Here is a 12,429-nt window from a genome sequence, read left to right on the forward strand (position 1 = left end):
GTTTCAAGCCCAAAGAACTTTCACTTGAGGGGGTGTGTTTGAGAATAATATAAATCATATCCTGAGACCTCACCTAACAGCTTAAGCTATTGGGTTGAGATGATTATTTGACATGGTATCAGAGCCTTGATGACCAAGCGGTCACAAGTTCGAATCTCACCATCCCTATTTATTTGATAAAAATTAAGCACAAAGTAAAGTGGACCTTTGCAAGTTTCAAGCCCAAAGAACTTTCACTTGAGGGGGTGTGTTTGAGAATAATATAAATCATATCCTGAGACCTCACCTAACAGCTTAAACTATTGGATTGAAATGGTTTTTTGACACCATACATCACCTTGAAGCGTCTAAGAGGTTGCTAGATATTCAAGGTGCCGTGTGGCATAAACTACGGTTCTTTGATTATGCCATTCCTCCAACACTATTTTCTTTTCATGTTTTAGCTTCTCTGATCCAATTCCAACCTACTCTAATGACTCTAAAAGGTCAATCTTAATCCCATATATAATTTATTTATGTTTCGAACATTTTTTGTGATTTATTTTGTTAAATTTTGAATTGCAAACCATGTTGACATGTATTATGTTTTTAATAAATTCCATGTGTTCATGATTTTCTATCTTTTCATGTTTGATTAGGTTTGATTAAGTTAACTCTCATTTGGTTTTTTCTAAACCTGAGCTGGGCTAGTTCTAGATTAAATTGTTAGGCTTAAATCAAATTTAATAACGCTGATTAAAATCATTTTATATGGAAAAAAAAAATTGAATTGCATAAAAGTAATTAACCGAAAACTTGTATTCCTTCTTATAAAGTTGAACCCATGTCGGTTTTTTTATGGAAAAATGTGAATAAAAGGTTAACGCTAGGAAGCTCACTTTGCATGACAATGGTGGATACAGAAGACTGGCTACTTTCTTTATGGAAATAACGTGTGGAAAAATCATGCCTTAATTTTGATGATGATGGCATAATCAAACAGAACCACAAATGATAATATTTGTAAAATACTTCATATCATTGTCATGAAAATAAATCTTCTCCTTTTTTTTCTTTTTAAAGTTGTTATTAGTCTATTTTTTATAACACAGTCAACAAGTAAGATGGATAGGAATTTGCAGTGTGAGATGGGTTCGTGAGACTATTGCCACGGATTAATGATGAATGGACAACGGAAAAATGTGGTGCACTTGTATTTGGATTTGAATCACCAATTATTTAGAGATTCTTTTATAATTTTTTTACTCTAACATCCCCTTGAAATTAAAAAAAAAAAAAAACATATTTTTTCAAAATTCAATTGTTGAGCATGTTATTTTCTCTAGGATAACAGATTTCAAGAAGCAATTTTTCAGATTTTCCTTATGAATTATACTTTCAATTCGTAGATTTTTGTGCAGCAATAACTTCCCTTTAAATACATACAATTTTTTCCCTGTAAATCTGCTAGTCTGTCAAACATTGCCCATCTGGGACCATAACAAGGCACATACTGGGAATATTATGGACTTGTTCAGCAATAACTAAGGCAAATGGCTCAAACTTTCTTAGCTAGGAAAACCAAGGCTTAAAATAACCGAATCGTCTTGCAACCGTAAACTTCGAAAGTTTTCTGAATTAGCAAGTCCTTAAGCTTGGTTTCTTAATTATTTTTTATCCTTCTTTCAGTTTTTTGATAAATTAGAAAAGAAAAAAAAATCGGCAGGTCAAACTTGTTGGCTACCTTTTTATTTTCTTTCCGGTAAATCTAGAATTATAGCTCGTCATCTATTAAATGTTTCTTATTTTTTTCTTCCTTGTTCATGAATGTTACCTTGCATGGCTAGCTGGATCTACCGGTTCCTTCTGTTCTGCTTCTGTGCCTCTCACGCTTTGGCAGCAGACACACTGTACCAAGGTGATGATTCCCTCAGTTCTCCCAATACTCTAGTTTCCAAAAATGGGCTCTTCACTTTAGGATTCACAGGACTCGGCTCTGCCGAGTCGAATGCTAGCTACTTGGGAATATGGTACAACAATGACACAAGCCACCCTTTTTGGCTAGCCAACAGAGGCAAACCCATAGCAGACAATTCAGGGGTTCTTGCAATAGATGGATCAGGAAATATGAAACTCACCTACTCTGGAGGTGATCCTGTTGAGTTCTATTCAAGTCAATCTTCTACAACCAATATAACAGCTATTTTAGAAGATTCAGGCAATTTTGTTCTCAAAGATGAAAATTCTGGCAGCCAACAGGTCTTATGGCAAAGCTTTGACTCTCCTACTGACACATTCTTGCCTGGAATGAAGTTAGGGATCAACCATAGAACTGGCCAAAACTGGTCCCTCTTGTCGTGGTTGAGCGACTTAGTACCCACCCCCGCTGGTGCTTTCACTTTTGAATGGGATACTAATGGAAAGAAGTTGGTCATTAAGCGGCGCGGTGTATTTTATTGGACTAGTGGACCATTGAGGAGCAATACTAGTTTCGAAAACTTTTATCTGAATTCAGGGAAAGAAGTTGATTTCAGTTTTATTAATGATTCTAACGCAGACGAGGATTACTTTATGTTCAAAGTTTCTGCAAATGAATATGCTTCTCGGGATCAAAGGAATTTTTCAATGTGGCAGTTGAGATCTGATGGGAGCATAGTAGATCTAACTACTAGTCAAGCATTTGGGGGCCCAATATGTAAAGGAAATAACGCAGATGCTGGTTGCGAGAGGTGGACATGCAGGAGCAATAGGAACAGTTTTGAATTGAGATCAGGTTCCTTTAATTACACAGTTCCTAGGAAGTACGACGATAATTCTGGTCTTGGCATTAGTGATTGCAAGGACATCTGCTGGAAAGATTGTCAATGTGTTGGTGTTACTCCCATGGCCAATAATGTCAACAATACTGGATGCGTGTTTTGGTATGGAAGCTTTACACAAAGCCTGACTGGAAATAACTTTCAACACTACATCATTGTTGATCAAGGCTCTTCAGGTTAGCTGTTCTTTCGTTTTCTGGTTACCAATTTATAACCCAACAATGTAATTACTTTTAAATAAATTCCCAGTGGATGTAGGGAAAAGGAAAAGCAAATGGATATGGATTATTTTAGCTTCCGTGGGATTTGTTTCATTGATGGGGCTCGCGGGACTCTTGTGGTATCTGAGAAGGAGAAGACTTGGAGGTAACATTTTGGAAATAATATTTTTTTTATATGCACTAAGACTTGTTGAATACAGTGATTTACTTACTTAATCATATCAATCTGAGCAGAGAAGTACCTGTTTGAATTGCTGACAATGGATGCAACGAACGACATGCTTGAACTCGAAAATGACGGAAACAAGGGCCATAATTTGAACGTCTATAGTGCTGCAACAATCATGGCCGCTACAAATTCCTTCTCTGCAGAGAATAAGCTTGGACAAGGTGGTTTTGGACCAGTTTAGAAGGTAGTCTAGTTAAAAATTACTTAACGAAACCCGTTAATTTTGTATCTCAGACCAAGTATTGAGTTGAGAGCTGTTTTACTTCAGGGGACATTGCCGGATGGGCGTGAGACAGCTGTAAAAAGACTGTCAAAAAGTTCAGGACAAGGGCTGGTGGAATTCAAAAACGAGCTTATACTCATAGCTAAATTGCAACACATGAATCTTGTCAGGCTCCTAGGCTGCTGCATTCAAGGGGAAGAGAAAATGTTGGTGTACGAATACATGCCTAATAAAAGCTTGGATACATTTATATTTGGTAAGTTAATTATGCCATCATACTATAAAGTGAATGGATCTCTGTTCTTGAAAGGTTTTGGACTTGGATGAATAACATTGCTCGAATAATATTCACTGTTCTGTTTCGAATGCAGATGAATCAAAAAGGGAGCTGCTAGACTGGAAGAAACGTTTCGAGATTATCGAAGGCATTGCTCAAGGACTACTTTACCTTCATAAGTACTCGAGATTGAGGATAATTCACCGAGATTTGAAGGCTGGCAACATACTACTTGATGAAAATCTGAACCCCAAAATTTCTGATTTTGGCATGGCAAGAATTTTCAAGATCAATGATTTAGAAGGAAATACAAACCAAATTGTTGGGACGCGGTAAGCATAGATTTACAGTTCTATATGTCATTACTCTGCTAAATGCTTAAAAATAACAAAACAATCAATTTGTCCATACAGTGGATATATGTCCCCTGAGTATGTCATGGAGGGCATCTTCTCTGTGAAATCCGATGTCTTCAGTTTTGGAGTTTACTGCTGGAAATTGTGAGTGGTAGAAAGATCCATGGCCACCTTCAAATAGACGGCCGCCCTCTTAATCTTGTGGGATATGTAAGTTCATTTCATGCAACCTCATAAATTATACATTGCTAGCTGCATAAGCTTTTAATTTTATCATTAAACGTAAACTTGGTTCAGGCATGGGAGCTATGGAAAGCAGGTAGCCCGTTTGAGCTGGTGGATGCAATACTAAGAGAATCTTGCTCGAAAGACCAAGTCTTGAGATGCATTCATGTGGGCTTGCTATGTGTAGAAGACAATGCAGTGGATAGGCCGATTATGTCAGATGTTATATCAATGCTAACAAGCGAAGCACAATTACCACTTCCCAAACAGCCTGCATTTTCCAATGCAAGAAGTATTGTGGAAGAAAAGCCTGCAGAGAGTGGTTCCATAAATGATGTTTCTATGTCAACCATGTATGCGAGATAGAGGATAATTAGAGCGTTAGATGGTTTCTTTGTCCTTAAATTTTGTTTGTCATGTGTCTATTTGGAGCAGACACATTCTCCATCCGTATTTTGCTTTTTCAATGATTAGTCTTTTTTGGTGCTCTCAAAATTTAAGTTTCATTCGGAATATGCTTAGAAATTCTTAACAAGGTTGTATTTCATATTATATGTACCATTATTTGTTATGATATCTAATAAAATAATGAGGAGAATTTGCACCCATATATATGATGATATCCCAAAATGCAAAATATGTAAAGAAAAAGAGGCTATTTACACAGTGATATTTGGATTGTTTAATTAGATGCGTACATAAGTTTTTCAATTTACATCTAAAAGTTTTTTTAGTCTAAAAAAACACGTTAAAGAATTATGTATATTCAGTTTTTTTATAATCTTTTGATGTTTACGATTGGATGCTTATTTTTTAGTTGTTTAATTAGATGCGTATATAATTTTTTCAATTTACATCTAAAAGTATTTTTTAGTCTATAAAAATACGTTGAAGAATTCTGTATATTCAGTTTTTTTATTATGTTTTGATGTTCAGGATTGGATGTTTATTCTTATGATTTTTTTACTCGAATATTTTATAAAGGTTTTATTGTTTTTAATTTCACCCTTCAATCCAAGTTTATAGTGTTTTTTTTTTGTCTTTGTTTTTTTGATTTTTATCCTTTTGTTAATGTTTTTATTCTTTTCAATTAACTCTTGAATTTAAAATTTTGTTGTTGCCTTTTGATTTATTTTTTGTTGCAATTTTAACATTCATTATTTTTATTGTATTTTTTTATTTTGGATTTTTTTGTGTTGTTTTATTTTTATTTTAACCCTTACGATGTTTTCATATATAGTGCATTCGGTCTTATAACCTAGGTCATGGTTTAAAAAGTTAACAAAGATTAGTCCGTGGTGTAGTGCGAGCCACCTAACTAGTATAAACACTAAATAAGATAGTAAAACATTGTAGATAAAGACACGAAATAGTGTGGATTGAAATAATGTTGACCTTTTTGCCATTCTCAATAAAAAAAACAATGGCCTCGATGATGGGGTAATATGGTTTTCCCCATATGATCCATTCGTCAATACCAAATTCATCAAGATAAATTGATTTTTACACATTTAATTACATCCATTGTCAAAGAAAAAATGTTAACACAATAAAATTACTTGTTATTCTAAAAAGCTAAAAATATCAAATTGGCATCGAGGACTTCTTCATCTTTTCCTTTTTTAAGCACAATTAAATGACAAAATAACCTTTAGAATAAAAACATTATTAAGCTAGCGTGCAAGGGCTTTTTTTTTATTTTCAACTTGATTTTTGGTTATAATTAAATTAAAAGATGAACAATTTCGTATTTTAATAAATATAAATATTATTTTAACTCGGGTTTTTTTTATTTTCTTAATTGATGTTTTTCACTTTTGTGTTTCATTATTTAGTTTGATTGAGAGTTAAACTCCATTGTTTTATTCAATTTCTTTTGTACGGGGTTGTCCTGACCTCACAAACGGGCTGTGAATTAGACATGTTGATTCGAGTCAGTTTTTTTATCCTTTTTTAAAATGGATTTGTTTTGAATTCGTCCTTCAGTCTTTCATTTGCTGGTAATTGAGCTTCTTTTTTTTCCCCTCTTTATGAGGCTATCCTATTCTCAATCAATTTTTGCTTTGTTATTAAATAAGATTGTTGAGTTCTTTTTAAAATATTTAAAGGGTATCATTCAATTTATGATTCTTTTAATTGTCATTGGCTTTTCATCAATCATATTATGAAATTAACCAAGATTATTGAATAAATTCGAATTAATGACATGGGTCCCAAATTTGTTTTGCTCCTTTAAAAACACTATCATTTTCTGAGTAATGTTTTTATATTAGGAAAAATTTGACCTGTTGCACAGCATAACGCTTGCCACCTATCTAATATCATCTAATTATTCACATACTAAACATAAAAATACTAGCTAAACACATATCATGAATGATACTTGGTACTCTAAAAAGATAAGATTCTTGACTTTACTTTTGAATCTTTTTAATAACTTAATTGAAAATAATTTATAACTTGGCCATTTCATACATCTATTTTTGTCACCATCTACAATTTCTTTTCTCATGCAAAATTTAAATTTCTTAAGATGTGTAGATGTATTTTTTTTCTTAGAAATTAACCATAAATTTATTTAGGCTAATTTTTGTATACCTAGACTAAGCTCTTTTTAAATCAAGTCTTAAATAAGTTATTCACATTTTTATTGATATATTTATAAAAAAAAATTATAGCATTTTATAAAATCTGAACCAAAATTCTAAATATGAGAAGCAAATTTACTTGTCAATAACAAGATGATAAAAAAAATAGGTAACGACATCAGATCAATCAAACTAAGAAAAAAAGAGTGTTCATGATAAAAAAAAAAAGTGTTTATTAAAAGGAAAAAACAAAAAAAAATCAATCTAATCGAGCGCGATAGAAAAAAATTCAGAAAGAAAAGGAAAAAATGACCTAAGTTATTGAACGTGTGCAGCATTGTGGCGATCATCCTTCTGGATCAGGATTTTTCATATGAGAAGAAAGAACAAGGAATTCTTATCCTTTACTGGTTAAAAAGATTTGGAGTTAGTCACCTAGTATTTTGATCACTAAGAACCCTAAATGGTCTTTAGAGTTTGAATAAGAGGACTAATTGTGTAAAGAGAGGATAATATCACCCCCTAGTACACCCTATCTAAAATAAGCCATATTTTTTATTTGTTTGATTAGTACTAAGGTATTATTGTGTTTTTTGTTTCTAATCGTTGGGTTTGTTTATTGGATAAAGCAGATCCACCCCTATAGAGTGGAATATGGCTTTACGGGTTAAGCATAACCATTCTAGAGACGAAACATATTTTTGCATTTGTTTCTTTGAATACTGAGAATACATCTTATGTATAAGTTCATAATCCATGATATTAAAACTAAAAAAATTAATACTGAGAAGAAAGAACAAGAAATTCTTATCTTCGAATACTGAGAATACACTTTGAAATTAGGTCAACTCCTTATGACTTTAATAAACTTATTATTAAATCTATGATGCATGCAAAATATAGAAACTGTTTTTTTTTTTTTTTTGTATTTTCAAGAATTGCTAAATCATGCAATGTATTTTATTTTTTATTTTTTGTATTAGAATAAAAACATGATTTTTTTGGATATACTTAGCCATATGCAATTTAAAACATAAATGTATTTTTGAAATAGGGATTTTTTTTTGTTTTTATATTATTATTATTACAAAAAACAAGTTTATTTAATACCAGAAAACGCTTCATGTGTAAGTTTATAATTTTAAATATTAAATATCAAAGGGTAAAAAAAATAACATGGAAAACCCAAAATTAATTGCAAAATGGTTCAAATTTTGAAAAATAATTAAAATTAAAATAAGACGTGTTTGACAAAACATAAAAAATAAAGACTATGAAAAATAGGTTATGACATATCATCTCCAACATGGCTATGACTTTTGAGCGATGTTATCACATTGTTGCATTTGAATGAATGTTGGAAGGATGCACCCACTAAGACTGACTGTGGGACCATTTGTTTTGAAGCTCAAATGAGCACTTCATCACATGAATATGGGTGATGAACATCATTGATGATGCCAATGCATTTCCTTTCATGATCTGATTTGACAAGCTAAGAGGAATCCATGGAGAAGAACATTGAGCTTACAATGATGAGCCTTTTACTGCAAGGTATGAGATCCATGTCTGGATGACTTGACAGTTCCATGAAGGTTGATGACTGCATATACTTGAAGGGTATGTTTCCACTGGAGGCAAGTTCATGACTGATTGACAATTTTGACGGGTGTTGGCACAATGCACACATTCAATCACAGAACAATTCTTAAGAGAATCCAGGAGATAAAATTCTTCATGATGAATCAAGCAACACCACACTTGGGGGCAGAGTCAAGCTTGATAAACAACAGGAGTAGTAACCGTCAAAGACAGCCTAAGATGGGCACTGCATTTACAGCTGAGTGATGGTTATCACATGAATGATCCAATGCATGGAAAGAACAAAGAAAGCTTTGGAAAGTAAACAAAGGCACCCTATGACGATGGACATCAAAGAGGGGGGGGACCTATATTTCAAATCAGGTAAGGATACATGCATATCATCTAACCTAAAAAAAAAATTGCACAGATTTTTGAATTGTTATAGGAAAATCCTCAATGAAGTCCAGCAAGATTGTGGATAGAAAGAATCATTGAGTCGATAATAACAAAGAATCAGTTTAGATCCTGGAATGAGAAAAGAATGAGATGAACCCTGCCAGTAGGAAAATCTCAAAGAAATGAGGAAATCAACCCTGCCATCAGGAAGCGCCAAGTTTGTCAACCTTATCCTATCAAGACTTCTCCAGCCAAGTCTTTTTGCCAGGTAAGTCACATTCTATCATTTGGGTAGGTCATCCATTATAATGAGACCGTTTTTTGTTTTTCATCTAGGTAGGTCGCCCATTATAATGAGACCACCTTTCATCTGTCATATGGGTAGGTCACCCATCACAATGAGACCATCATTTGTTTTCCATCTGGGTAGGTTGCCCATCACAATGAGACCATCACCTTTCATCTGGGTAGGTCACCCATCATAATGAGACCATTATCTTTTTCTGGGTAGGTCACCCATTACAATGAGACCATTCTCCATGTTTTTGCCTGGGAAGGTCACCCATTATAATGAGACCGCTTTTCATTTTTTTCTAGGTAGGTCACCTATAACAATGGGACCACCTTCCATTATTTTTTCTTTGGGTAGGTCACCCATCATAATGAGACCACCACCTTTCATCTGGGTAGGTCACCCATCATAATGAGACCATCATCTTTTTCTGGGTAGGTCACCCATTACAATAAGACTATTCTCTATTTTTTACCTGGGTAGGTCACCCATTATAATGAGACCGCTTATCATTTTTTCTCTAGGTAGGTCACCCATCACAATGAGATCATTATTTTTCTGGGTAGGTCACCCATCATAATGAGACCATCATCTTTCATTTTGGGTAGGTCACCCATCATAATGAGACCATCTTTCTCTGGGTAGGTCACCCATCATAATGAGACCATCATCTTTTCTTTGGGTAAGTCACCCATAACAATGAGACCAATTCACATTTTGATCATCTTGCATTTGGGTAGGTCACCCATCATAATGAAACCATCATCTTCCATCTAGGTAGGTCACCCATCATAATGAGACCATCACCTTCTATCTGGGTAGGTCACCCATCATAATGAGACCATCATCTTCCGTCTTGGGCAAGTCACCCATCATAATGAGACCATCATTTCTTCTTGGTAGGTCACCCATTACAATGAGACCACACACACATCTTTGTATCGGTTCTGGTTAAAGGAGATCGCCAGATGGGATCTCAGGTTAGCCCAACCACACACAGAGTTTAGCTTTGGTTAAAGGGAATCGCCAGATGGGATTTCAGGCTGACCGAGCTACATACCGATTTAGGTTCTGGTTAAAGGAGATCACCAGATGGGATCTCAAATTAACCCAATCAAAAGGGCAAGTTGCCCGTGAAAATAGACCGGGTGAGTATGCGTGGGCAGGTCACCCCTGAAAATAGACCAGTGTGAGTGTGTGGGCAGGTCACCCCTGAAAATAGACCACAACGAGTATGTGTGGGCAGGTCGCCCGTGAAAATAGACCAGTGTGAGTGTGTGGGCAGGTCGCCCTTGAAAATAGACCAGCGTGAGTATGTGTGGGCAGGTCGCCCGTGAAAATAGACCAATGTGAGTGTGTGGGCAGGTCGCCCGTGAAAATAGACTAGTGTGAGTATGTGTGGGTAGGTCGCCCATGAAAATAAACCACAATGAGTATGTGTAGGCAAGTCGCCCTTGAAAATAGACCAGTGTGAGTGTGTGGGCAGGTCGCTCATGAAAATAGACTAGTGTATGTATGTGTGGGCATGTCGCCCCTGAAAATAGACCACAATGAGTATGTGTGGGCAGGTTGCCCGTGAAAATAGACCAGTGTGAGTATGTGTAGGCAGGTCGCCCGTGAAAATAAACCACAATGAGTATGTGTGGGCAGGTCGCCCGTGAAAATAGACCAGTGTGAGTATGTGGGCAAATCGCCCGTGAAAATAGACCACTTTTCTTCAAAAGGGGCAGGTCACCCAAGATAATGAAACCATTTTCTTTTGAAAAGCAAAGTCCTTGGATGAGTGGATTACTCAGCAAGCCAAGAAGACTTTTTATTTTCTTTACAAGCTTAATATGCAAAACATTGATGAATTTTTGCTTCGTAAGCATTGTAAAGAGGGGCATCTGTTGCTATTCAATTTTTGACCCATGTTTTTGATAAATTTTGAGAAAAAAATCAAAAATAGCAAAAAAACAATGAAAACCCCAAAAAATGCATTTTTGATATATTTGCATTGTTTTTAGCATTTTCAATGTCATCTCAGAAGAATTTAAATTTTCAAATGTATTTTGAACGCGTTAATTTTATAATCATTGACTTTCCTTGTTGAGTTCATGTTGATATTGCTTGCTTTAAAAAGTACAAAAAAATGAAAAAAATAAAAATTACAAAAAAAAAAAAGAAAAGAAAAGAAAAAGAAAAGTTGAGGACCAGTTTGGAAACCTAAGCAATATTTCTTCTATAAATACCGTGCTACAGTGAAATGGTAAAAAAAAGAAAAAAGGCACAGGCATGGAGGCGGAGAACATTTTGCGGGAATAGAAAAACAAAAAACCCTAAACCTCACACTCTCACACTGAGCCGCCAGCCACCCCTCCCTTCCCTTGGCCAAAAGAGAACGAGAGAGCAAAAGTCCCCCCTCTTCCTCTGCTTTTCTCCCCTGAGGCTGGCCATTTCAGAGCCATCATCCTCTCCCCTCTCTCGGCCATTCCTTCTCCCAGCCGGCCACAGAGAGCCATCTCCCCTCATCCAAAAAACCAAGGCCGCACCCCCCCGGCTTGGACTTTTCTTCTTCCTCAGCCTTCACCCAAATCAACCATCCTCTTCACCCGCTCTCGGTGACCAGCTTTCCTTTGGCCCTCTATCAAAAGCAAGCCAAAGTCGGTCGTCCCTCAACTTTTGCCCTTTGGCTTCGCCGTCTTCCTCCAGCGGCGGCCGAACAGCAGCAGCGCCGTCTCCCAGCTTCTCCACCCGACAAACCCGAAGCCAGCCTCGGCCGGCCACAACACCAGCAGACCACAACAAACCAGCCCCACAATCCATCATCGGCGCAGATCGGTATCCACCGAAACCAACCCGGAGCAGCCCGAACACAGCGGCAACCCACACATGGGTGAACTCACAGATCATCCCCTTCCTCACCATCCGACTCTTCTTCATCGGTTCAACCCCATGTAGCAGATCTGGACCTAGAGCCAACGGCCGGGTCTGCCACCAGCAGAGGGAAACGAACCGGGAGGAAGAAAGAGGACAGGATGGTCCGATCTAAAGGAAGGAAACGGTTAAAACCCATTGCTGTTTGTGCGTTTTCTTTTGGTTGTAGGTGACAGATTTCCTCACCGCCGGCAGGAAAAAGAAGGAGGGATTAAGCTGTTACAGACCTCCCCTGTCTAATGGTTTGTTTTCGCGGTGGCGCGTGAAACCACGCGCCGCCAGTGGCGGTGGCGTGTGGAGAAGACGCGCCGCCACTGTCCCCGC

General features: G+C 36.4%; 1 protein-coding gene and 1 pseudogene across 6 annotated transcripts in view; both read left to right on the forward strand.

Annotated features, from left to right (window-relative positions):
- The first annotated feature begins 1,702 nt into the window (after positions 1-1,702).
- The window catches only part of LOC7491380 (G-type lectin S-receptor-like serine/threonine-protein kinase CES101), a 46,183-nt gene continuing 35,456 nt past the window's right edge, over positions 1,703-12,429 (forward strand). Inside the window, exon 1 of one of the 6 annotated variants that reach the window (XM_052450882.1) lies at positions 1,703-2,708. In XM_052450882.1, the coding sequence (XP_052306842.1) occupies positions 1,807-2,708 (902 nt within the window). In that variant the 5' untranslated portion in view covers positions 1,703-1,806. The remainder of the gene's footprint in view (positions 2,709-12,429) is intronic. The other 5 variants (XM_052450717.1, XM_052450563.1, XM_052450390.1 and 2 more) reach the window with 5 other exon arrangements.
- LOC112328409 (G-type lectin S-receptor-like serine/threonine-protein kinase B120) lies at positions 3,265-4,937 on the forward strand (annotated as a pseudogene).

This window comes from Populus trichocarpa, chromosome 1, assembly GCF_000002775.5.
Source record: "Populus trichocarpa isolate Nisqually-1 chromosome 1, P.trichocarpa_v4.1, whole genome shotgun sequence".
NCBI lineage: Eukaryota > Viridiplantae > Streptophyta > Magnoliopsida > Malpighiales > Salicaceae > Populus > Populus trichocarpa.